At 30.8% G+C, this 27294-nt stretch overlaps 1 protein-coding gene across 1 annotated transcript in view; it reads left to right on the top strand.

The window, feature by feature from the left end:
- Tmep (Transmembrane endosomal protein) overlaps positions 1-25961 on the top strand; it is a 56887-nt gene extending 30926 nt beyond the window's left edge. Inside the window, 5 exon segments of the mRNA XM_067270066.1 lie at positions 985-1076; positions 4872-5041; positions 18192-18433; positions 23828-23995; positions 23997-25961. Of these exon segments, the coding sequence (XP_067126167.1) occupies positions 985-1076; positions 4872-5041; positions 18192-18433; positions 23828-23995; positions 23997-24107 (783 nt within the window). The 3' untranslated portion in view covers positions 24108-25961.
- The last annotated feature ends 1333 nt before the right edge of the window (positions 25962-27294 follow it).

The following is a 27294-nucleotide window of genomic DNA, read 5'->3' as shown; positions in this document are numbered from 1 at the left end:
ACACTTTTTGCTTCTCCACACACTTTCCCTAAACTTATGCCGTGTCTTTGTTTAAAATGGTCTAGCCATTTATTAGAACATTTAAAGTTAGTATCGCCTAGTAGTCGTCCAAATTCTTCTGCTTTTTCCATTAGTATCGGTCCATTTAGTGGTAAGTTGGAACTTCTGCATTGGTTTAACCACTTAATTAGAGCGGCATCAATATTGACTTTTTCACATAACTTAATTTTTTTCACTTGTCCCTTGCCATCTTCTCTTTGTTTTTTATTATTGTGCATACTGTGGAATTTGCTAAACCAAAGTCTCTGCATACATCTGCCTTTTTTCTTCCACCTTCAACTGCTTTAATTATTTCTACTTTGCAGTATAAGGTTAATGCTTTCCTTTTTAAGCTAAACATTTTATCTGACTTGACGCTAAATTACAACACGAGTAACTATGCAGACTAACCCATTGTCGCGTCGTTTAAAGGGGTGCGAATCTCACCCCACCGAAGTCAGGTGGTGAGAGTACCACCCATAGTCATTCTAGGAAGTGGACTGACCCTAGGGACTGAACACTTAGTACTTTTTGTTAAATAACATTCATAACCTAATTTTGTAAATTTGAGAGTGCTTCAAATATGACATTAAATCAGGGTTTTATGTCTTTACAAGTGGGTTTTTTAACATTATCTAGTATAGTAAAGTCGTGGAACCAATAAAAATTTGACGTTATATTAGGGTTGTCGTTACATCCGATGACGTTATAAACGAGTTAGACTGTATATTGAAAAATATAAAAACAAAAAAAAATTATACTTTAGAAGTTAATCTTGTATAAAAAAACGTTCGATTCAGCACGACACAGTCTGACTGGAAAGCTTTTGGTTAACCGACGTTTTGGTTAAATGACACTCTATTGTATTATTATTATTTTTTTTTTTTTTGTTAATTTAGCATTGTTTCAAAGTATATTACTCTATATAATTTTCTTTTTACTTAGGCAACATTACAATTCTGTGCTGTGAAACCACTGATGTCTGTCATTATACTCATTCTACAACCGTTTGGACGCTATTCAGATGGTGATTGGAGGTAAATCTTTATTTTTGCTCTTTATTTACATTAAATGAATTAGTTATAAAACTAGTCAATTAAATATCTAAACAAAATGAATACAGATAAATTTAACTTTCCTATTTGTTCATGTAATAATATAGGAATGAAAATTTTGATAAAATTCGTTCAAGTGATGTAACGAACTTTGAAATAGTGTTATATCATTTAAAAGAATTTTATGTAGATGTACAGTACATTTTGAAGATTTTTTATTTTTACCACTTTTAATTATAAAATTTTTTTATTACAATAGAATTTACTTAATTTAATAACTTCAGGATTTGCCTACACCGATAACAATAACCAACTCATAACATTAGGTGGGATCACTATGTAAAATCTACAATAAGTGAAAATTCTGGTTGTTTGATTCTGGAATTAAAAAGGTATGATAAAACAATTCATGAGATTCCAGCAGTAATCTCTGTCATTATCATGGGAAACGTAGTGAGTTATAACTAAAGAGTATCACATTATTATCAACATTACCTACTAAACACTCACTTATGGGATATGTTTCTTTACAAAGACTGACTGTCAGGTGTGCCCATACATTAAGGCATGTACCCACCCTTTTTCATCTTTGTTCCTAATCTCCAAAACGTCCCCAAACAACAGAAAATTTGTGACTTCTAGCCTATTCTACAAATATAAAAGAAACTAATAAACGTTATTTCTCCATTGGCCCATGCAACTTCATCATATGTTGACCAAAACCCCATTCTGTTTTAAGGCCAAGTTAGCCCTCAATGCAACCAATGTGCTGATCTGACATTGAATCATAGAGTTTGAAGCTCCTAGCATAATGTATGATGATCTTTTTTAGGCTGCTGGTGCCACTGCTGACTGTTTATCATCTGGATACCTGAAGTCATTTGGGGAAATGTCAAAGGAATTAGATGTGCCCATGAAAAAACATGCAACAAAGAAGTTCAGCATTTGTGATTTGGACAGAGAACAGGAAAAGTGCTAGAGGAAGACCTAGGAATAACAAACAAGCAAAAGTAGACAATCCAATAGTGACTACACATGAACCTGCCAATATGGATGATTATTGGATGCCATGAGCAAATGAAAATTGTAAAATAATTGTACAATTGTCTCTCTCTCTCTCTCTCTCTCTCTCCATGAGGTGGCAACGTATTGGCTATAGTGTGTACATAGGATTAAGAATAAATGAACCTTTCTTTCAGCAAGGGCTGAGCATAGTTGCTTTTCATCTGGATTCACACAATGAACACCTTTCATTAAAGCATGTTGGAAAATAAAGTGATGTTTGCAGACTGGTCACCACTTAGACTAAGGTCATTTGACCTTGTTAAAAGAAAAAATAAAACATGGGAACCTCATAAATTAGAAATGTATAACTTGAAGATTTATTAATAATAATAATTATTATTATTAATAATCTAGAGTTGTTTGCTGGCTGTTTTTTTGAAGTACCATCTTTAACAACAGCTAATTTAATGAATTATTAATAGTCAAACCTGCTTCCATAGTAGACAGGTTTCCGTTACATACAGGTTACTATTATAGATATCCCTTGATTAATGCAATTAATAAATTTCTCATATATATCAAAATCGCATTAATGAAATACAGTTGTACCACAATACTCAATCGAACACTCACTATCTGCTAGAACAAATTTACAGGTTAATAACAAATATTTTTATTTTAACTTTAATTTTTTTAATTTTAGCTTTTTCGCTGGATGAAAAATTTTTTATATAAATAAAAAGACGTAGTCATTTCCAAAACTTGGTCAATCACCGTTTATTTCGTTAAAATGTTCTAGAATAAAGATTCGGACGATCCGACCTTCCTTTTTAGGCTACATGATCGCCCAGAAAACAATTCCTTTAAAACATAGAAATAATCCAATTAAAAATATAAAATTTGTAAAAATTGGAATTGGTGACCTTACGACGCCTTTGAATTCATCCTTGACTTCCAGTCGGGAGTTCTGGATCCTTATATCCACGTGAAAAGTTGCGCTGTTTAATGTAGATTATCCTGATCCCTCTGGCGGCGATTTCTTTTAAAACTTTTTAATTTTAGCTTTTTCGCTGGATGAAAAATTTTTTATATAAATAAAAAGACGTAGTCGTTTCCAAAACTTGGTCAATCACCGTTTATTTCGTTAAAATGTTCTAGAATAAAGATTCGGACGATCCGACCTTCCTTTTTAGGCTACATGATCGCCCAAAAACAATTCCTTTAACAAATTTTATATTTTTAATTGGATTATTTCTATGTTTTAAAGGAATTGTTTTTTGGGCGATCATGTAGCCTAAAAAGGAAGGTCGGATCGTCCGAATCTTTATTCTAGAACATTTTAACGAAATAAACGGTGATTGACCAAGTTTTGGAAACGACTACGTCTTTTTATTTATATTTAATTTTTTTATTAATCCATAAAAAAAGATTCTCTAAGATAAAAATGAATAACCAATTTAAAAATAAAATAAATCCTTTGTCTGACAAAATTATACTCAGTTCAGTTTGTTTTTTTCTTTTTCATAAGTGAAAAAAACAAACACGTGGAACACAATCACCAGTGTGTTTTACAACCATTTCAAGTGGATGAAGTGTTTCAACAATACGTGTCTGTGACACGCTAAGATTTGTTGCAAATTCACAAGTTGTTATTTGTCAATTTTTAACAATTTCTTCCCACAATTTCTCTTCGCTTTTCGGGGCCAATACATTTTGTATCCTTTAGTTTAAAATTTTCCAAACAAAACTTTCAAAACCACATTTGACAATTTGGAATTTAGAAGCATCTTCCCCATACACAGTATGAATATTTTTCACTGTTTGTATAGCATGATATCCTTTACGAAACTTAAAAGCATGCCCATGAGCATTTTATCTGCAGACATTTCAACTTGATTTTATTCAATGAAATGTGATGAAAAAAAGTTCAAAATAAGCTTTAAAACAAAGAATACAATCTCACATCAGGAATAATGTGTTAAATTTCACAACTATAATTACATCGTATATTTATGTTAAGCAAAAACAACTGTTAATAAAAATATGCAAAAACTTTCTGTTCAAATCCCAATAAAATTACTATAATACAGTAGTTGTATTTTGCTATTCTGTATTGGGTATGTGTATTTTTTTTACTTTTTTATAATCTGTACATGCTAGGCTTGTAAACTTTTTGTTAAATTTGTGTTAAATCAGATAAAGATACTGATTTTTCTGTTATATGGCCCGATTTTCCTTTTCGTTTCCACATTGGACAGGTTTCGCTAAATGCAGGTTAATTTACATTACTTTTTGCAAAAAATTCAAAGAACCAAAGAAATTTTCCATTAATGACAGGTTTGACTGTATAATCAGATATAATATAGTATAATTAAAGTAAAGAAATGTCATAAATTTAAACTATTGTAATGCAAGGAAATAATAACTAAAATGTTTAGTGTTTAATGCACAAGTTAAGACTGATGTCAAAAGTAAGTTTGAAAATGCCTAACTACCTAAAATTGACGATGATAACTGAATGTTAGTTTTAACAAGTGAAGTTTTATAAATGCATTTTGTATATTTTGGAATGTGCTGATTCTGATAACGTTAAACAAATTATCTGTGATTATACTAAATGGATTCTATTGTAATCAGAATAAACAAAAATGTTTTTATAATATTTAGTTATGATTAAGTTTAATTTTTAATGAGTTTATATTTTTAAAATTAATTTATTAAAAAGTTGTTTTTGATGATTTCACTATTTAAATTATTTTATAATATTTCTAGGCCTGACAGTGGTTACTTATACATCACAATTATTTACAACATAAGTGTTACTTTAGCACTTTATGGCATGGTTCTCTTTTACTTTGCTACAAAAGAACTGTTATCTCCTTATGAACCAGTTTGGAAATTCTGCACAGTTAAATCTGTTATATTTCTTTCTTTCTGGCAAGGTAAGATTTATTTAGTTATAATTCTATAAGCATTTGTATTTGCCTAGGTAAAAATAAAAATGATAAATTAAAAAAAAAAGAAATATTTCATTTATTATTTTATATTGTAAATGTTTTTTTTTTTTTCTGGAAGATAAAACTTTCAAATTGTTTTAAATAACTTGTACTATTTGTTAGAAATTCAAGAGTTTTTGATGTTATAAAATTTTGAACAAGAACCTCTTTTTCATTCAGAACAATTAAACTGTTTAGAGTTTGGTTAAATTAAGAAAGTAACACAATAATTATATCTAAATGTTTTGAATTTGAATGGACTAAAGTTGTTTTAAAGTTTTTCATATTCTGCATATGAGTGTCTTAGTTTAGTATTTGAATTTTTCAATAAATAATATAAACTTCTTAATGAAAATAAAAATTTCAAATTACATTAGAGTTTATTAAGCATTGTGTATTTTCAAAGTGTGATTACATATATTAGAGGCACCCTAAATGTATATTCAGTTTTTAACAGCATTAAAGCCAAGAATTGAAAATATTTTCTGTTTATGTTTGTTTTATTTATTCAAGAAATTTTTTATGCTGGCTATTATAAGATTTTTTTAGTCAATATGATGTTAATGACAAATTATTATGAAAGTCAATTTTTATATTTATAAAAGTTTTATTACATATAATCTAATATTTCAAGTGACATTTTTACAATGTATTCAATACAGTTCTTATTTACTCTTGTTTACTTTCTACAATGTTATGATAAATAATTTTTTTCTTTTCCTTACATTAAAATGTGAAAATGATGAAATTTCATAAATTTATTATCCTGTTATTTTTTTGACACTTGTATTTAAAATGCTATGCATTGTTTTAATTATGATTATGATATGAGGACTGATATTAATTTGCATTTTGAAATTAAATTCTACTGATATCCTATCAGTAAAATTTTTAGAAATTTCTAGATTGCAGTGTTTTTTTAGATTAAATAAAAATAGTCATTTAAATTTGTGAAATTAATTTGTTTTTTAAGCAAACCTTCAAAAAACGTGTATCATCATGACTAGGTTTATATATAAAGTTTAAAGTACTTATGAATTTATACCAAATTACTCCATAATGCACAATCATGATCTAAACAATAAAAACCAACACATTAGATGAAAATAATTCAAAACAGAAACTTTACAATTTAGCAGTATATAATTTTTATAATAAATATTTTGCTATCTCAAATAGCCATTATCAGATTACAGTCCTGTCCAAAAAATAAGCATAAGGATTAATTTGGCATATATCTCAGGAATTACTGACCATAACAGTGTGAAATTTAATATATAACCAGAACGTTGTATCCTTTATACAAATAAACAATTAAAAACCAAAAATTTAATTTAAACTATGTAAAATCAAAAACCACAAGAAAAAGTACTGAGGTTTGTAAATCTGTTTGCACAGAAAATGATTAATATGGCATATGATATGATCACATATACTGCACAGCAATTATTTATTCTAGTATAACATCATTTATCAGCAAAGTCCATTCTCAAATGAGAATTTTGAAGCTCCTGGAATGTTCTTGGGGAGGTTAAAAGGATGAAACTTGTTTTCCTAGAGCATCCCATGCATGTTCTACGGGATTTAGATCCGGGAATTATGGATGATAATGCCCTGTTATCATCCATAAAAATGAATTTTCACACAAAGCAGCGTAAAAAAAATTTCACTTAGGAAATTTTTTTTTAATGAGATATTCAGTTTGCTTCCAATAACCAACAATGGGGCCCATCAATATTTTACCCATGGTCAAATATCTACTTGTTTCCACCTACAATTACACATATTGGAGTGTATTGCAACATGCAAAATTCTTGTTTATTTGGTTCAGTAAGGTTGCTCTTTCAGTTTGTAATTGTTCACTTCATTTTCATTCCTGCACATATGATGTTAGGAAGTTGCACATATGAGGTCTGCATCCTCACCAAATTGTGGAATATTTTCAGTTAGAAAATGATTTAGACACCCAATTCTTTTCTGACACAGATGACAAGAATTTTGTCCAAAGTAAGTCTTCAGTTGAGGAAGAAAGTTCTGGCAGTTTTATCATCCATGATGTTGATGTGTGACCACAGACCCTTGATCAAGATCTTCCTGGGAAAAGATGCAATACAATGCTTGAAAATATAGCAATATTTTTAAGACATTGGTCTCAGTTGGATTTCTCTATTCTTTATTATTTTGTTCTAAGGTCTCATTATCATCAAGAAGATAATGAGACCATGGTATGCCATTTGGTTCTTCTATTTCTTGATCTACAAGAAATTTAGACAAACTGTTGTCAATGGATGCTGGTACAATAATAAAGGTCTCAGAGTCTGTGGAAAACTGTTGGGTAGGATGATACTTTTCCATGGTGACAGTCCAGCAGAACATACCAAGACCAACACACTTTGCTAAATGACAGATCATAGAAGAAAGTGTGTTAAGTTCTTGGTGCCTGATTACTGACAATCATATTCTTGCACACAGCAAAAAAAGTGTATTGAAATAGCAGCTCAACAGTTCCAAAACACAGACTTGGACAATAATACATGAATTTGAGATTTTCATAGGAATTCTATATGCTTGAGGTGCTAGTGGGGACTAGAGAATTAGTATTAGAGTATCTTTGGTCCAAAAATTGGGTTTACCATTTTTTAAAGACTCAATGTCATGAAATTGCTTTCTTGAGATTATAAAGTGCTTGAAATTTGATGTGAAGTCAACAAATGGTCTGAACACTTAAAATTTGATAAATTTGCACTAATGTCTGAAGTCTGGAATAGATTTATTGAGAACTCTCAAGCTTTATATCATCCAAATGTAACAATTGATGAACAGTTATTTCCCACAAAAACAAGAAGATAATTTATTCAATTTATGGATTCAAACCAGACAAGTATGGTTAAAAGTTTTGGGTTGTGGTAGATAAAGACACAAGTATGTACTGGATTTGTAACAACATTAGAAAATGTTACAAATGACAACAGAGAATTCAAAACCAGTGCCAGCACCGGATAGCCAGTTTGGCTTTCCTTGTTATCAAGAAATGTTGGAGACAGAGGTGTAGCTAGGGGGCGGCCCGCTCCAGGTGTCACCTGTGTAGGAGTGACACTCAGTAGGCCTGTACCTAAAAAAAAAACAAGGTCAACAGCTTGCCTCTCATGACACTTTCTTCGCTATAAGCAGATGCCATGAGAGCTTGCACCAGCTGAAAATCTTACTATGATTTATTCTATAAATCTGAACTCATATGTTGCGACATCGCATATTTGATATAGCATTCAAGTTGCTCGAGTGCGAAGATATTACAATTCAACAGTGTTTTATAAAAGAGTTAAAAAGGGTGACACCATGATATCCGCACCGGGTGTCACTCATGCTAGCTACACCACTGGTTGGAGACAGATGATTGCTGATGCCAGAAGATTCTCCCAGCAAGAACCAGGCTATAGTTTGACAAAATGCTGTAATTTTGAGTCTCAATGAGTCTGAGTCAAACCTAGATGTCAGAATTCATGTTAAAATATATCTATTTGTTGATAGAATTGTGGTATATGTGATATATTCAAACAACAAAACATTTAAATATTTTTAACAGTCCAAGTAAAATATATTTGTCTGGTTTAGTTAGTTTTTATTTAGGCCTATATATTGAAAATTTCATACATTGGCAAATATAATTAACTGATTAAAATTCATCACCTTTTTGTGAACAGCATTTTAATTAAAATTTCCAAATTGAAAAAAAATTGCAACACTAAGAAAAAATAATGCAAATTACATGTAAGTTACATAACTTGTGATTCATACGAGATATGTAAATGTCCATGTCAGCAAAGCATTTGCAACATTTAAGTGTGAGTAATATGACATAAGAGATACTTCATACAAACACCTATAAAGCAACTGTGGAAGAGATAATATGTTAATGACACTTTGGCTTTGTAGTGTCATTTGAAATTCATATATGTATGCATAGACAGTCATATCAGTAACTGTTGGATATCAAATAAGGAAGAACTTTAGGGTTAATAGAGGCTGGTTTACCCTACAGAGAAGTAACATGTATTATTGGCCATAATCCAAGCACAGTTCAGTGGTTACAGTATGTTTGCACAGGCTCCAGCATGTGTTGATAAGGATCAGGAAGATCAAAAGCTACAACAAAATATGAGGACTATCATTTGTGATGAATGGTGTTAAGTGATCAATTTGCTATCTTACTGCATCTTGCAAACCATTGATAGCATGTTACAACACAACTCGTCACTGTACAACTTCTTGAAAATTTACTTCAAGCTTATTGTCCAGTCCTGCTTTTACCATTGACAACAGCTCACAAGAGAAACTACTTTCAATGGTGTCACACTAGGGCTGGCTGGACTGTACAACAATGGAAGACAGTTGTATTCAGTGATAAGGGGCCATCCGTAAATTATGTAAGGTATTTTGGGGTGGGTGGGGGTCAAGGATTTCTTACTATTTCTTACTTGGGTAGGGGGTAATAGATCTCGTCTTACGTAATATTCTTATTTTTAATTTTTAGTTTTTGTTGAATGGTGGAATTTTGAATTTGGCTTTAATTTGGTGGTTTCTATTAAGAACGCTCATTAATGTCATCTCGTGTGACATGATAGAATAATAACGCTAGCAGACTCGCGCTCTACACATTTTTTATCATGGGAGAAAGGCCGTGTGGTGGTTTCTCTCTCTTTTTTATTATTAGAATAAGTGAACTACTCCTGTGGGTGTATAACACTAGGAATATGTAAACCAAAATACATGATACAAAGTAAACATAAAATTAGTATTTGACTTTTAGTGAAAACTAAAATGTAAAACTAGAAATTAGAAGTTATAGTCTTTTCTTCCTTATATTTTGAACATAATTGTAAAATGCATCAAACAGTAGCTTCTGAACAAGTATGTCGAGTGGACATGGACACTGAAACCAAGTGTAAAGATTTCTCTATTTCAGAATAAGTCTAGCTTGATCATGAATTGAACAATAATAGATCATATGGTCAATGGTGTTTAGGTTTTCTGTAGAGCAAAAGCAAGAGGCACTTTCTGCCCGGTTATACATCGCCAGGTAGCTTCTAAAATTACCATGCTCAGTAAGAAGTTGAGCAGTAGCAAATGTTAAATCTCTGAGTGGTGATGAGATCCTGTATTCAACACTAAGAAAATAAAGTCTTGTTATTTTACCAGTTTTACTACTCAACCATTGTTGATTTCCCTTTTGCATAGCATTGTCATGAATATAATTTTTAAGGCTGCTACGTGAGAGAGGGACGCGAGTGTAGTCCAAGTCAGTGTCCTTTTCAGTGAGTTAGCCTCAAAGTCGGCTTTTTCATTTCCAAGTATGCCAGTGTGGCCAGGAAGAAATATAAAAGTTATCTTATTTACAAGATTTTTAATATGGTGCTGGATATATATGATTTTATTGCAATTGCAATTGGGGTTTAATAGAACTTTTAGGACAGGCTGAGAATCATTGTAAATGTTGATAGACAGAGTTTTGTTTGGTAGTGAAGTGGCCCACTGAACAGCTTGGTAGACAGCATCTTCTTCAGCTTGATATGTGGGGGTATCTTCTAACATATTTTGGGCAAAATATGTCAGTTTGGAGGAAGATACAGATACTTGGGTCCAAAAGCTCCCTTCATGTCTGCTCATCTGTGTAGATATTATTATCTGCATGGTTATCCATGGAGGAATGTACCCTGAGGATAACCTTGTTTACAGGGTGATAATCAGAAATAGGGTAATTGCAATATGGTAGCATTTGAACAGCCGTAGATAGGAGACTGTTGTTGAGCTTTGATGTTTGTAGTTCTGATGTAGTAGTTCAGAACCTTTTCTACAATACATAGTGGCAAAGGAAGGAGCTCTGCTAGAATCAGAGAGGCATTAGTAGAAACAGTTCTGCAGCACTTTGAAATTCTGATGGAAACTGTCTTTGAAAAGAGAGTAATTTACTTGCTACTGAATTTTTACATGATTCCAGCAAGAGGCCGTGTAAAGTAGCATTGGTTTTATTGTCCCATTATATAGTTTTATTTTTATTATTTAGTCTCCAGGTGCACCTAGCACATTTTAGCAGCATGTAGTTTATTTTCTTGGCCTTAGCCGAGATGTAATCAATATGGTAACGGAATGTAGTTTCTCTCTATTCTCTCTTGTTTATTTTCTATGACATATCTGTTTACACATGCACTAGTCAGTCGATCTGTCAAAGTTTTTTGCGTCCTTTTGTGAAAATTAAAATTAATATAGAAATCAATATTATGACATTGATTAATGATGATGATGATGATAAAAAGATTGTTAATAATTAAAAAAATAAAGTTCTTAGAATAAATTGTTCATTCGAATTCATTAAATTTTTATATTTTTAAATTTGTTCACATAAAGTCTTTTATAAATAATAGTACATATTAATTAACTAATTAATAATTATAAATTTTGGACCTAAGGTTTTTAGTGTTTCATTAAAAAAATTTTATTTTTGTTAAAATCTTTCAATTCTAAAAAACTTTAAATTAAAATCCAAGTAAAAAGCTACTCTTTAAAATCCAACTTCGAGTGAGTTAAGAAGACAAAAAAAAAGGACGAAAAGATGCTATACTTTCATAATTTTATTAGTTCTATTTCCCAAATGCATTTTGCAACGCCTCATCAGTGGGTAGTTGAGTTTTGGTAACCTCCGTTCCTTTTATGCTGGATGATGTTTTCCCAGCATGCATCTATCTGCATACCGTCATTCAGATTGATTAAATCTGCATATTCTTTTATACAAAAATGTTCTATTATTCTACGTTTTAAACAATCTTCTTCTTTATAAAGTATTTTTATATTATTTCTATCTATGTTACAAAAATTATTTTTATAATGTAGGTACCACGGCGATTCTTCTCTTTTTAATCTTATTGCTGCCTCGTGCTCTTTTAAACATACTTCTAACTTCCTTCCGGTTTCTCCGACGTAAGACTTCGTTTGTGGACAAGTACAAGATAATTTATAAATTACACCTGCAACATCAAGTTTGTTTAACATATTGGCATCGTCTTTGTTTATGACATTAACTATATTCAACAATTTGTTCTTTTGTTTTGCCACAATACATATAGAATACTGTTTGAAAATTAATTTATATCTCTCATAAAGTTTATGTACATACGGAAATTTAACATATATAATATTATCAATATGATTCTTTACATTATTTTTTAAATTTTTGAATGGTTTTTTAAATTTTTAAAATCTTTCTATAAAATTATGCCTAAATATTATGTAAGATAGGGAAGGGGAGGGAGGATCAAAGAAAATTACAGTTTCTTACACAGGGGTGGGTGGGTGTCTAGAATGGCTGAAATTGCCCTTACGTAATTTATGGACGGCCCCTAAATCTTGTTTATTCCATGGTCAAAATGGTAGTTGACAATGGACAACATCCCATTCACATGCACAATCAAAATAACAAAATCACTCAAATATCTCAGAATCTTGTTAGATCATAAGCTCCTCTGGATAAACTATATTGAGTATAACTCCAACACTGTAGGAAGAATATTTTAAAATCTGGCTTGCTTTGCAAAGAATACCTGGGGCCTGGATTCAAAAGCCATAGCCACCATCTATGACATGGTCTATATACCAGTTATCACATATGCTTGCAGTGCTTGGGCAGCAGCCATTACCAAATTGCACATTTTAAGAAAGCTTATTGAAAAGGTGGGCACCACTATACATTGCCAAAGACTACAGGACTTGCCCCACGACTAGCCTGCAAGTCATCACAAAGCCCCTATTAACCTCATCATAGAGAACTATGCAAACATCTGGAATATACTCAGAGGGGATAGTAGTAACACAGCCAATGATTTTTTCCTAGCAGGTGATATAGAAAAACCTGTAGGAAACCTTACAAGGATACCATTAGCCCCTACAATATAACAACAATCAGAATAAACTCCAATGGCTATACAGAAATAAGTATTTTTATGGATGACTCCAAACAAAACACTGGCATTGGCAGCAATTTCATGGCCTATTATAAAAACACTGAAATTCATAAGAATAGTTACAGGCTACATCCTAGCTGCTCCACCTTTTAGGCTGAGCTATTAGCCATCTTTAGGGCTCTGCAATGGAGCAACAGCAAATTTGTCAACACTCTGCTCTCTATTTTTACTGACTGCACCTCAGCCTTACAATTGCTACAAAATTTAACATATCACCCATTTGCAAACTACATTAGAGAGGTTGCAGTCGATGTTTTCAGCCCAAAACATGAACATCGGATGTCGAGCGCCATTATCTGGCAATTCTAGAAGGTTGATAATGGCGTTCTCTATGTCTAGCATGGTGAGTAAAAGTTCAGTCTAAACTTCTTCACTTTTTTGTGTTTGGGGTTAACATTATGAAGTATTTTTTAAAATAATGATTATTTAAGCATTTATGAATAATATTGTAAAGAAACAGACGATTTTAATCCAGAAATTATTTAATTAATCAATTTTATTGCAAGTGATGTGAAGTATATAGAATTCACATATATTTCTGTTCATAATAGCTTATCATAATTCTGTAGGAGTAGGTTTGTTCTTTCACAGCATCTTCTACCATCAACAGCGTAATACGTTTGTAAATTTTCTAAAAATAATTTCCTGAGCTGCTTTTGCATTTACATAAGCCACTACGTCCCTCAACAAAAGTATGAGGTAGTCGTATCGTACTGTAGGAGACATGACGCTAATTAAAAATAATTATTTAGTGTTATTAAACATCCTATAAATACTTTAAAATAGTTTATTTTGTTTATTTACCTTCACTAGTAACATTCGTTGTTGTTAAACTTGTTCCATCATTTTTCAACAATATCCCATGAGTCAGTGTGCGACATAAACATGTGGTGCAACATGTTTTACTTGGAGTTCAAACGTCAAATGTGTACTTCTGCTTGCCGTACAAGTTTAATATTTGAACTTCAGCTGCAACCTCTCTGCTATCAAAGAGATTATGACTACCTCCAATACAATCAACTTTAATTGGACCAAGGCTCACATTGGCACAGTGGGGAATGAAAGAGCTGATGAACTCACAAAGTCTGCAGCTCGATTATTCCAAAATTTCAATAAGACACATCAAGACTAAGCTTAAACAGGAACTCATTAAGAAATGGCAAGCTGACTGGATAGATAACCATAATCAAATTACATTTAAGTTTATACCTATAATTAATGAATACTTACACAATGACTGGATGCACATCAACCACTTTATCACTCAATTCTTGATGGATCATGGAAGGTTTAATTCATACCTCGACTGCTTTAATCTTCATCATTCAAACATGTGCCCCATATGCAATGTCCCTGATGGAAGTGAACATTACATCTTTAACTGTGTTGGACTAGAGACAGAAAGACACTGTCTCAAGACATCAGTAGAAGAAAATGGTGATATTTGGCAAGAGGGACACAAGAACCTTCTTAAGAAACAAAACTACAAATACTTCCATAACTTGATTAAAAAATATTACATCATCAGCACTGGTCTGTGTCTGAGACATTGAACTTTACTTATTGGCTACCAGTTCAGCTTATGTGTGTTCTTATTCAATCAGCAATGTAGCATTCAATGTTTATTTATGCAGACTTTGCTTCTTATTGTATATTCATGTTCTCATTCAGCATTATAATGCTTAATGCATAATGTATATTATTATATTGTTGTTGTTTATAACTTCTATTGTAAATAATAGTCATTGTCATGATTTTTGGCTTGTTACTATGTTCAACCATTTGTAATTTCTTAACTTTGCTCCTTTAATGTAATTTAACCATTCTACAATATAGTGTATCTTAAGTCCAACAGTGCTGGCATTAGTACAGACTGGTTAAAAGTATTGTATTGTATAAGATAGTTAACTGCATGAATTATGGACACATACACATGCAGTTGGGTGGATATATGCCCATCTCCAAGGCTATCTCCAGAGCTCATGGTTTGAAATACATTAAGTACAACATTACTGTTACAATTGGTTGTTTGATAAGATCTGTGGCTGCTCAGCAATTTGCTTCAGATATCTTACAACCAGTAGCAGTATCATTTGTTCAGCAGCATGCTTCTTTATTTCAACAGGATAAAAGCATGGTCTCATCTTAAAAGCTTTGTCCTCACAATGTTGCTGTCTCGGCTTGTACTTGTGTATCATGCCTGTTCACTGGATCTTTTCCACTATCGAACAGTCATTCATAATAAAAAGCAAATAAAAATAAATCTTAAACTTTAGCTGTAAAATTAGCTAGATTTGAGAATTGCATTTATGTTCAAATGTTCAGATTATTATTCCAAAATATTGAAGATTTTTTTGAAGTGAAATTTTTTCTTTGAAGAAACATTGAACATTGAACTCATACTTCAGAATGCTTTAAATATTTTTCAAGATTTAGCTCTTTTAATGTCTACATCTCAAAATATTAGCAGTTACTGGTCAAATTGACTGGTTTTGGAGGATAATTCTGTCCAACATTCCACAATATTAAAGAAATTTGCTTGAATAATTTTTTGCTTGAAAAAATTATTATATGAAAATATAATGATATATCGCATTTTGTACAAAATAATGTTAAAAACTACAGCAAATAAAAAAATAAAACTTTGTCAAAATGACTGATATGGTAGTTCTAGTGTTAAGAACAAGTTGTTAATAAATTTAAAATTATAAGTCATTATGATAAATATTTGAGAAACTATTTTATATCAGTGTTGAAATGCAAAATTTTTCCAGGAGGAAACTGCACAACTCAAGGAAATTGTATGCTATGCAATTATCTTTGTAATATTCTAGTGGAAAAGATATTACAGTTTTCTGCAGGAATTTTCTCTATGTAGAAATTTCTAGTCATCTCTTAAATTCCACACAAATCCTAAATTTATTATACTGTAAAATTAGTAGACAATATTAATTTCCTGTTGAAATTTTCATAAATGGTAAATATATCAATGTGATTATAAATTGTATATTATATATTATGAGGGTTATTTTTTTTCAACCTCCACTAATGCATGAAAAAAAATTGAATGCATGTGGGATAGAGACAGGGTGCATACCTAGTGAGTAGTATATTCCCTCAGCACTTAGCATTGTGCTGAGCTATTTTAGACATTTGCTACTCTGCAGTAAACACGTAAACATGATGCCGCCAATCCAGTCTCCCGCCAACTGTGAAGTACGAGCAGTAATTCAATTTCTACAGGCCGAAGAGCTGAATGGAGGTGAAATTCATCGAAGGATGTGTAATGTGTATGGTGAGAACCTCATGAGCTATGGATGTGTGCGTGAATGGTACAGGAAATTCAAACAAGGACATGACAACGTTCATGATGAGGGCAGTCAAGGGAGGAAGTGTGTGATGACTGACAATTTGGTGGATAAAGTGGATCAATTGGTATGAGAAAGGCGTTGGTTTACGATTTCTGAGCTCAGTGAGAAGTGTTTCCTCAAATTTCAAGGTCCACATCCACACTGTATACCGCAGACTGACAGTATTAAAGGTTGAATGGTCTGGCAGCAATGGATATACAAAAGCTGGTGTTGTGGTATGATGTCTGCCTGAATCAACAAAGCAATTATGTGGAAAAATAGATGAAGACTGTAACTACCTTCTACAAATACAGTGGTTTTGTTCTTTGTTCTTGTTTTTTATTCTGGGTTGGTGGAGGTTGAAAAAAAATAACCCTTGTATATTAGAAATAATTAAGTTTGTTTTAATATAATTATATAATAATATGTAAATTGTCTTTAATATAATAGTGAAATATAAAATATTTTTTCCATTTCATATTATATATGTTAAATAAGAATTTTGATTTGCAAACTGAAATTTGTAAAAATATAAGGGCAAGTCAAAAAAAGTGGTAGAGTGATTGTTTCTTGTTTCATGCAGCAACAAAACAAGCTTTTATGAGAAGAGCATGTTTTGTGGGATTAGCAAAAACAATTGTAAGCATGTATGTGCATGCAGTCTGGCAGCACTGTGCTAACAATGCATGAGTCATTAGCAGTCTCATACAGAAAATGGAGTTGGTTTGTGATGTACACAGAAATTTTGCATCTATCTACAGAAATCTGCCAAAGAAGCATAAAAATGTTGCAGCAAGCATACAGTGAGGATGTTCTTCCACAATCAACTCCATTTTGGTAGTTCAAACAGTTTAAGGAGTGCTATATTTTGACCACAAAGCAGAACAGTCTAAATACTCCAGCCACCACATTGAATAAGATTGCAATTAACACAACTGCCAATGTTCAAAATCATCAAATAACACGATGAACTGGTAGGCATATTACACATTCTCCATGTTAGTGTGTTCACAATTCTGCATAATCACTTGCACTTGAGACAAAGCTATGCATGATGGGTGCCGAGATTGCTAATGCCTGAACAGAAGCAGGTGTGAGTGGAGGTGTCTCAGGAACTTCAGCATCTGATAGTAGAGCATAACAAGCCCTACTTGAATCCTCCTATTACCATGGAATAGTTTGCCAACATACCCAGCATACAACAATTACTGGACAATATTATGTGATAGTTTTGCCAAAGACCCTGGCCAAACACATCTGATGAAAATGCCCTGAGCTGCATCCATCTGGTTGGTGCCTTCATCACAATAATGTATGCTCTCATGTTGCCAATGTTGTTGTCCAAAATTCACTCAACAAAACATTGAATGTGTGCTGCACCCGCCATACAGCCTGGACTTTGCTCTGCATAACATGTCTGAAATTGTAGCTGCAGAGCCAACATTTCAGCTCATCAACTGAAGGCCATTCTGAAGTAGTTGAAGGCAGTTCTGAAGACAATGTGAAAAGACTGGTTCAAGCATGTCTTCTAGGAGTGGCAGACATGTAGGCCAAGTGCATACAATTCAATGGGAACCATATCAACCTGGACTCTGCCTAATGTATTTTGTGAGAAATAAAATTATTCTCACTCTTTTTGACTCACCCTCATATTATATTAGTTAAATGACAGAATTTAAACATATTTGAAAATAACCATTTATATATATTTTTCCTTTTACTTTCTATTTTTAGGTGTTGTATTAGCCATTTTGGAAAAGGCTGGTGTAATTTCCCAAATTTATTCCAATAAAGGTATTTCTATGGCAAGTGCAGGGACTGTTTCTGCAGGATATCAGAATTTTCTTATTTGTATTGAAATGTTTTTTGCTGCACTTGCATTACGGTATGCCTTTCCATATCAAGTGTATCAAGGGTGCCATACTGATTCACAAGGAAGATCAGTTACAATGCAGAGTATTTCCAGCAGCTTAAAAGTATGAATAATTTTTTCATTTGATAATTTCTTTAAAAATTTTAATTATATTTTATCCATCATGGATTTTTTTGTGGTTATAACATTGTATTAGCTTTAGAAATATTTCTCATGTTTTATTTCTGTTAAATTACATAAAAATTAAATTAAAATATTTTGTACTACTACATAACATGTAACATAATATAAAATTTTTATGTAACTAGTATATGAAATGTATACTACTAATATAGAAATTTTTTTTTTAAGTTTTAAATGTTTTGAATGTTCTCTACTTCATTTCAAGATTGAGTATTAAATAGTAATTTTGACACTTAAAAATTTTGTGTAGAGACTCAAAAGTCACTTAACCATGATATGTTTTAAGATTATTTTCAGAACAATTAAAACTGGCTTGAAACAACTGAAGCTTGTTATTTGTGATTCAGCTATATTCAATGAAGTGATTAAATTACAAATAACAACATTCAATAATCATAGACAGTACCATATTTTTATGCATAAAATCTGCAGAAAATTGTTAAAACAAAATAAAATCTTTAACTCATCCCACTGTGTTTCCCACACACATGTTTATGGGATCAGCCATTCTCTATAAGTGTAATTGCAATTTATGACCAACACATTGCATAACCCATTCCCCCTTTTAAACTATCTTTTAAAACACAGCCCATGATTAAATCATGAAAATATGACAAATCATTTCTGATGTCTTGTTTCTATCAGGACCCACATATACAGGTCAAGAAAGCTACTTTTTCATCTCTTATTTAAATATTTTCTATTCTCTGATTCCTGGATGAATATTAATCCATTTTTTAATATTACTCTATATTATAAAGTTTATTTTTGTGATTATATATATAGTTATATTTCTGATATTTTAGTATTTTATTTTTTTTGGAACATTTGAAATTTGCAATGCAATTAGAATGCTTTTTTAAAAAGTTGTCATCTTCTGTATGTACTGTCCTTGTAATCCAAAGAAATGATTCTTGGTAGATGACCTTACAGCAATGGTTAGAAAATTTACAGTTTATTTTAAAAGGTTTTTAATCAAATGCATTTCGGGTTGGTTTATGTTTCCAACCCCTCTTCAATGCTGTTAAAAACACAAATCATAGTAAGGTTTATGACATTATTAAATATCATGTAAAAAGGGGGAAATACAATAACATAAAACTTACATATTATATGATGGTACATCTTAAAATTATGTTTCTATATTTTTTTTTATTACATAGGTGTATAATCATTCTCTATAATATAAAAATATATAAATTATTGCAGTTTAATACAATTTGATAAAATATATACATGTGAGAATTCAGGTTAATTTGAGAATTTATATTTTAAATTTAATTAGAATTATATTGTTAAACTTTGACAAATTCTTATTAACGAATGAATCAACCAGGAACATCCTTGTCAAAGGAAGTGAGAGAAAATTTCATTTTCTTGTATGTCGAAGTAATCTCTTAAATTTTGTAAATGAGAGAGAGGAGAAATATTATATTCAATGTTAAGATGTTATATCACTTAAAGTAGGAAATCGACTGGAATAGGTCCTAAAAATCTCCAAATACATCAATTTGGAAAAGGGGAAAAAGTTTCACCCCTTTTCGATTCAACAGAAACCAACTTCCTTTCTGTGGAGAGTATCTCCCCTTTCATCACCGAGTTGAACATTATTCACCCTCATTGACGTGTAGTAAATACTGCATTTTAATTGGTGGAGATCTCAAGAAATTAAGGTCTATAAAAAGGGATGTTTCCCGCTCAAATTGTGCGCAGTTCATCAGAGGTATAATCAGAACCTGAACTGGCCACACAAACTAGAAGGCAGTCCATGGAAGGATAGAAGCCATTCTTATGTGTAGATAGGCAGTGAGCCATATTTAGTTAGGTAGATCGTTGAAAGATTTATCCATAACTGAACTGACCACATAATAGAAGATACGACTGATCTAAATTCGTCATACTATCTTACTAAGGAAGAACCCTTGAGGTATTATAATCGATAGATGGTTGTAAACTCTCTCTGCGCATTTAGAGTTAAATATAGAGCTAATAAGTTAATTTTAGTTCGTTCATAATTAGTTAATTTCCATGCCTTTTATTATCGTATTTTATTGGAACTCATTTGTTTATTTTACTATTTTTGGAATTATTCTAGTCTAACTCTCAATAAATATAATCTTTGTTTTAATTAGAAATTGGACTTGGAATAATTCGTTGGTTTGCTCACGTCATTTCATGAGTCAATTACTCACGCGTGGTTATCTGCATCCTAAAACCAATAACCTGGTGTTGGGAAATCCTGACATTAAGGAGAATGTTGATTTTGTATCATCAATCTCCGAACTTTAATCTTAAAGTCCCTCCTACCACTTCGGAACCGTAAGGTAACCATCTCCTAAATTGGGTATGGAAAACTGGAGGACTGTTCTCACCAGAGCCGTAACTAGGGTATGGCCAATGTGGCCCCCGCCATAGGTGCCGATTTAATAAAGGCGCCAACGAGAAGGTTTTGGAATAATATGTATTCGAAATTAATAACACAAAAAATTTTTTATATTTATATTTATATAGTATTTTGAATGTCATTAGATAATTTTTTTACAATAGCTTTTTTTAGAATAAAATAATTATATTTTTAATAATAAAAATTAAAAAGGCGCCATTTTTATTCTTGGCCATAGGCGTCCAAAACCCTAGTTACGGCTCTGGTTCTCACGAATAGGTTTGATTAAGTGGTGTAAAAGTAATTCACATACTACATTATACCCTTGATTATGCACTCACATACAGTTATTCATTTTAGATTTTCTATAAAAACTGTCAGTATACTGTTACTCTGTTAAGACCCGATAAACACTGATGTCGGTTTTTTACTCTGTTTTACTCTTATTGGAAATAATACATGTTTACTGCAAATGTGAGTTTTCATAGAAAATCTAAAATGAATAACTGTATATATTTTATCAAATTATATTAAACCACAATAATTTATATATTTTTATATTATAGAGAATGGTTATACACCTATGTGATAAAAAAAATATAGAAACATAATTTTAAGATGTACCATCATATAATATGTAAGTTTTATGTTATTGTATTCCCCCCTTTTTACATGATATTTAATAATATCATGAACCTTACTATGATTTGTATTTTTAATAGCATTGAAGAGGGGTTGGAAACATAAACCAACCCAAAATGCATTTGATTAAAAACCTTTTAAAATAAACTGTAAATTTTTTAACCATTGCTGTAAGGTCATCTACGAAGAATTATTTCTTTGGATTACAACAATGGTACACACAGAATTCGAATATACAGCAACCATACTTACTATGTTAAGAAGTTGTCATCTATTTAAATCATTGAAACTACAGATCTGATAGAAACTAATAATGCTTTAAAAAACATTTAATTTGGATAAACTGCTGACTGTTTTAATTGCTTAATATCTATTTTTTATATTTTTTAAAAAGTTTTTCTTGGAAACATTTAAATGTAATTCAATTAATTAGTTTTTTAACATAATTTATAAAATTGAAATATTTAGAAAGTCACTAAACAGTTGTTTTTATATGCACATAAATTATAAATAATTTGACGAAGAATTTTTGAATGTTTGTCTAATTAGTATTCAGTTTGTTTACTGTTTGATACACCAAAGAATTTGTCAAGAAGAAGAAAAATTCAATTTTATGTTATGTAAAACTCCACATTGGATACTTTTTAAAAACAACAAATATTCAACTTATTATTTATTGTACTTAGAAATGTAATATAACAGCAAAGTTAAGAACTTATTGCTTTTTCTATCATTAATAAAACAATTTTGAGCATTTAACCTTTACACTTACGTCCTATAAGGAATTGTTCTTTGGGTCAAGAATTTAAGCCTTTTATGAATTATAGAGTCATTTACTCAATTACTATAGTTACTACTAGTATGTAATTTTTTAAATGAGTTTTGTTTAGTCTTTTCATATATCTTTCCAATATCTTATTTTTAACCAATATAGTAATTAAATTTAATTGCATGTATTATAAAGTATTGAAACTTTAGTTGCTTAAATGTATGTTTGTTTTTATAAGCATACTTGAATAATCATTTAAAGTTAATAAGTGTAACTTTATGTTTTTGTTTAAAAGCATTCTCAAATATTTTAGTTGAAAAAAGAAAAATGAAGTTTTGTGATTAATTTGTAATTTTCACAGAAACTTGTTTTGGTTATAATTATTTTAGAATTCATTGTTCAATTCCATTGAAACTGTAAAACAAAATAATTGTTAAGTTTTTGTTGGGCTGCAATTTGAAAAAATTGTAGATTAATTTATTAATTCCATCAGAAATCCATTAGCTAATGTTAGTATCTAATTTAGTATATTGGATTGATGAAATTAATTTAAATGTAAACTTAATGTTAAAAGATTAATAATAATGAAATATGAAACAGTTAGTTATTATAACTGTTTCAATAACTGTATCCAATAATGCAACCTGTATTAGGTTGCAATATTGGATATAGTTAAAGGTATTTGATATTGTGTATACAAAAATACATATACCTTATTTTTCTAGCTCATAAGAATTTCTGCCAAAATGTCTATTATCAGAAATTGTTACAAAGCAGATATTCCATACATTTTTTGCAATCACACCCAGTTTTCTTGTATAGATGTTATTGATATCCTACTAGAGTGGCAGCATGGAGAAAATAATTTAAACATTTTCTTCAGTCATATTAATAGTAAATTCACATAAATTAAGACTAATTGTTACACAGAAATACATAAAAATTCAAGAGAACTGCTTGTGGGTTCAGCAAAAATATTAGTAGCCACAACACAATTTCTTGGCCTATTTTATTTGAATAAATTAAAATGTTTGGTAATTTAATAAATAAAATTTGTAATGAATATGTTCTGAAAAAGAATTAATTTTTTTCACCCCAAAAAAAAAATTGATTTTCCAGAACATAAAATAGCTTGATGCAATTTATAATAGTAATTGAATCCAGACAGGTCAAAAAAACTCTAGGAATTATTAGGGAATGGTCTGTCCCAGATATATTATGTCAGGCCCTGTCCTTCACCACTCAACTGTCTCAATGTGGGTCTAGCCAAACTCACAATGGGGCAGCTTTATAAAAAAAATAAAATACTGTCAATTCTGAAAATTGAATATGTTACGGTTTAACAACAATTAAAAAAGAGTAATTTAACTACTCGGTCATAATTACAGATAAGTAAATTTTAACTTGTAAATTTGAGTAAATGGTTTGTTAATATTTTAGAATAAATAAGTTAGAAAAATATTATTTAATTTAAAAAACAAACTTTGTCATAAAATAAAATTATACATATTATATTACAGGAAACTATGAATCCAAAAGATATTATGAATGATGCCATACATAACTTTCATCCTCAGTATCAACAGTATACTCAGTATACTGCACCTCCGCCACCGCATCTTGGTCCGTGGTCTAATATACACGGAAATAGAACGGGAAGTGTGGATGACGATAATGGCGATCGCAGTTAGTCGTTGCCCCCGCCGCAGTGGAAATCCGCAAAACCGTCAAATTCCAACTATAAGTCAACAATATAATGAAAAAACTACTTTATTAAGTTCTGATGATGAATTTCAATAAATGATCACGCAAATCGTTAAATTACAAATAAATTATATAAAGCAGCACATCGGTGTATAAAGAAACTGATGCATCTGATCATGTTGGAATATAAAAATTTAAGTATTTAAAAGCACATTTATTGAAAATTCCAACTTAATCTGTTTCACATGTATCAGATGAAGTGTAAACATAAAATAAATCTACAACTTAAGTTTTTATTATATAGCCTTAAATATAAAAAATTATTTTATGAATAAAATTAAAGGGACACAAATATTAACTTTTAAATTTTAGTTTATAATGAGCATTTTCTCATATGTATATGCTGTGCTTTATAATGTAATCAATATCTTTTTCATAATGTTATCTAATTATTTATAAAATATGAAATATTTAAAACTTTTTTTATTTACTGTAATCATATTTATTAAGAAACAATGTTTGTTTATAATTTATATTGCTTCAGCAAAATAAAATGAAAAAAAAAAATGCTCTGCTGTGATCATCTATTGTATGTTTATGAAAATGTTCTTAACCCACAAAAGTGAAGGAAAATCCTGTTTTTGTATTAATATTGTAACTATAATTGTGTTTTGGATGTTGTTACTGATACCTTTTATGTAATTAGAATTGATTGATTGAATTTTATATGTATTCGAATATTCAATATTCTTTTTTGAGAAGCTATATAACCCGAAGATGGTTTTTAAAAAAGCCGAAAATATTTAATTAAAAATTTTTCTGGATTATTAAGGTGAATGTTCTTAATTTTTAAAATGTTTTATATTCTTACTATGTATTAGCTAAGTTTTTCTTTATGAAATTATTTGCAATGTGTTAACTAATTCGAAAAATTGAACAGTTATGTTAGTCTTGTTTTTTATATTCAAATGATCTCTGAAGCATTTGTCTTCAACTGCTATTTGTAAAATGCCGAAAAAACGTGACAGTCAGCTAAAAAGAAATTGCATTATAATGTCCATTTCTGCACATATGAAATTTTAGAATAATTGATGTTAGCAGCTATGAGATTTTTTTTAAAAAATCAGTATAGATATGTAAATATGTAGTTTTGCTGAGGAGTGGGTTTGATGTGTGATTCATATTTTTGTGAGTAAATACATATATATAAATATATATATGATAAGCTTGAATATCCACCAAAAATTATAAAAATGGCATCTACTTAAGTTGTCCCATCTAAACTAATTGGAATAAAGAATAGTTACGTTAATATCTTCCTCACAAATAAGTGATTTCATCAAGCAGTTCCCTAGTGCCAAGTCGGTTGCTTCTCTGTCACATCTATGTTCTATGTTCTACAGCAATGTTGCCTTTATAAAAAAAAAAAAAGTAAGTAAATAAATTAATAATGAAATCAATAGAATGACAAAACTTTTACAAACTTGATATGCAAGCCGCTAACTAGTTTGTAATAGTAAAATTGCCTAAAAAAAAGAACGAAAATATAATCGTACCTGTAACACAACAATTTGTTTTGTTATGGAATATATTTCCAATGTTAGTTGTTAATATCTCGGGTACCCAATTTATCAATTGGGATTGAGTAAAGAGTTCCACTTGCATGTACAGCAACAATTGATGGTATTCAATGAAAATTAGTATTTTTCCAAAAGAATTGTTTCGTACACAATTATTTAAGTTTTATGTAAATAACACTAAATTAGGATCATATAATAATTAAAAAGAAAATGTCAATTATGTATTGTTGAAGAGTTAGCTTGCTTTCTTTCATTATTTTACTTTTTGTATTCAGTTGTACAGTTTCAAACACATAATAAGTATTGTAATTTTTGTAATTTGTGTTTGTTAAATCTAATTTTTATTGTGCAATAAAAGTTTTTTTGGTCATTCTTTGTTTCAATTTTAAAAAAAATTGTTTACTTTTAAATCCAGAAACAGATTGATATGATTGAGAGTTAAATTGCGTGTTTGACTATTGTTGATTAATGCATCACAGATATTAAAATATATTGCTTTTTTAAAACCTTGAATGTAATAAAGTTCAAATTAATTTTATATTCGATGTTTCAAATTAAAGGTTTAAAAGATATCCAGTATTTTGTAGTTTGAGAATTGATCAATTTTTATACACAGTTAACAAGGTATAAAGAATATTCAAAAAATAATGATTTCCTGGTTTATATATCACCAAAAGAGGACAGCATCAGAAATATTAAAACTTCATCAATATACAAAATACGTTTAGTCTTTATATGTATTGGGCTGTTCCGAAAATAATTTCGTTTTTTCTATAGAAAAATAAACGCAATATTCTTATAACAAATAAATATTTTATTGAATTATATATTGACCATTTTGGTCAAATACCTGTCGTCATTGTTTCTGGTAGTAGCATGATTTCACATTCATAAAAATTTTGATCGTTGTTTACAAAAAACTGATCCAAGTGATTTTTGACATTGTCATTTCAAGTAAATGTCTTACAGTTAAAAAAAATTTGTATAGACCGGAACAAGTGAAGTGCCCGATCTGGCGAATATGGTTGGTGTGATAACAGTGGCGTGCCGTGACATTTGATGATAGGGAAGCTGTGTTTCTGTAAGAAGCCGACTTTCAGGGGCAATCAGTTACTTGCGCGTCAGTAATGGTCTAGGGTCCATTCGTACATGGGTGGTGGCTGTAGAGACAAAGACGACAAGTATCTGACAAAAACCGTTTATTTTAACATAAAATAAACATACACTATGTACAAAATAGTTTGCTTTAGGACAATCAGCCGTTCGGACATCCTGAGCGTCGATGTCTTCTTCGATGGTCGATCGAAGGTGGCCCCGGGACAGTGGCGTTGACAAGTCTGTAAGGCACGGCGAGACTTCGTTCGTTGGAGTCGGGGACACGGTCTAACTCCGAAGTGGCACGGGTTACAAGTTGGCACAATAGACGAGAAATTGTTTTTTTTTTTTTTTTTTTTTTCTTTTGCACGTTGACACACGGCGTTTTGGTTATTCGGAACGTTAATCGAGTGCCAGGGGGTGTCCTCGATTGTCGGAGATTATATCAATCTCCGTTCTTTCTTTCATCCATTTTGATTGGTCGTTCTCCCTCAATCATGCTTCCCGAGTGGTTGGTCCCTCGTTACTAAACGTAACGAGACTCTTACCTGGAGCGCGAAAAAAGTCAAAATCGAAGACGAATTCGATCTTCCACCGATCATAGGACG

The sequence above is a fragment of the Centruroides vittatus genome, unplaced genomic scaffold (assembly GCF_030686945.1).
Source record: "Centruroides vittatus isolate TY-2023 unplaced genomic scaffold, ASM3068694v2 contig_364, whole genome shotgun sequence".
Lineage (NCBI taxonomy): Eukaryota > Metazoa > Arthropoda > Arachnida > Scorpiones > Buthidae > Centruroides > Centruroides vittatus.
Note: the sequence above shows the minus strand (reverse complement) of the source record. Positions and strands in the feature narration are given on the sequence as shown.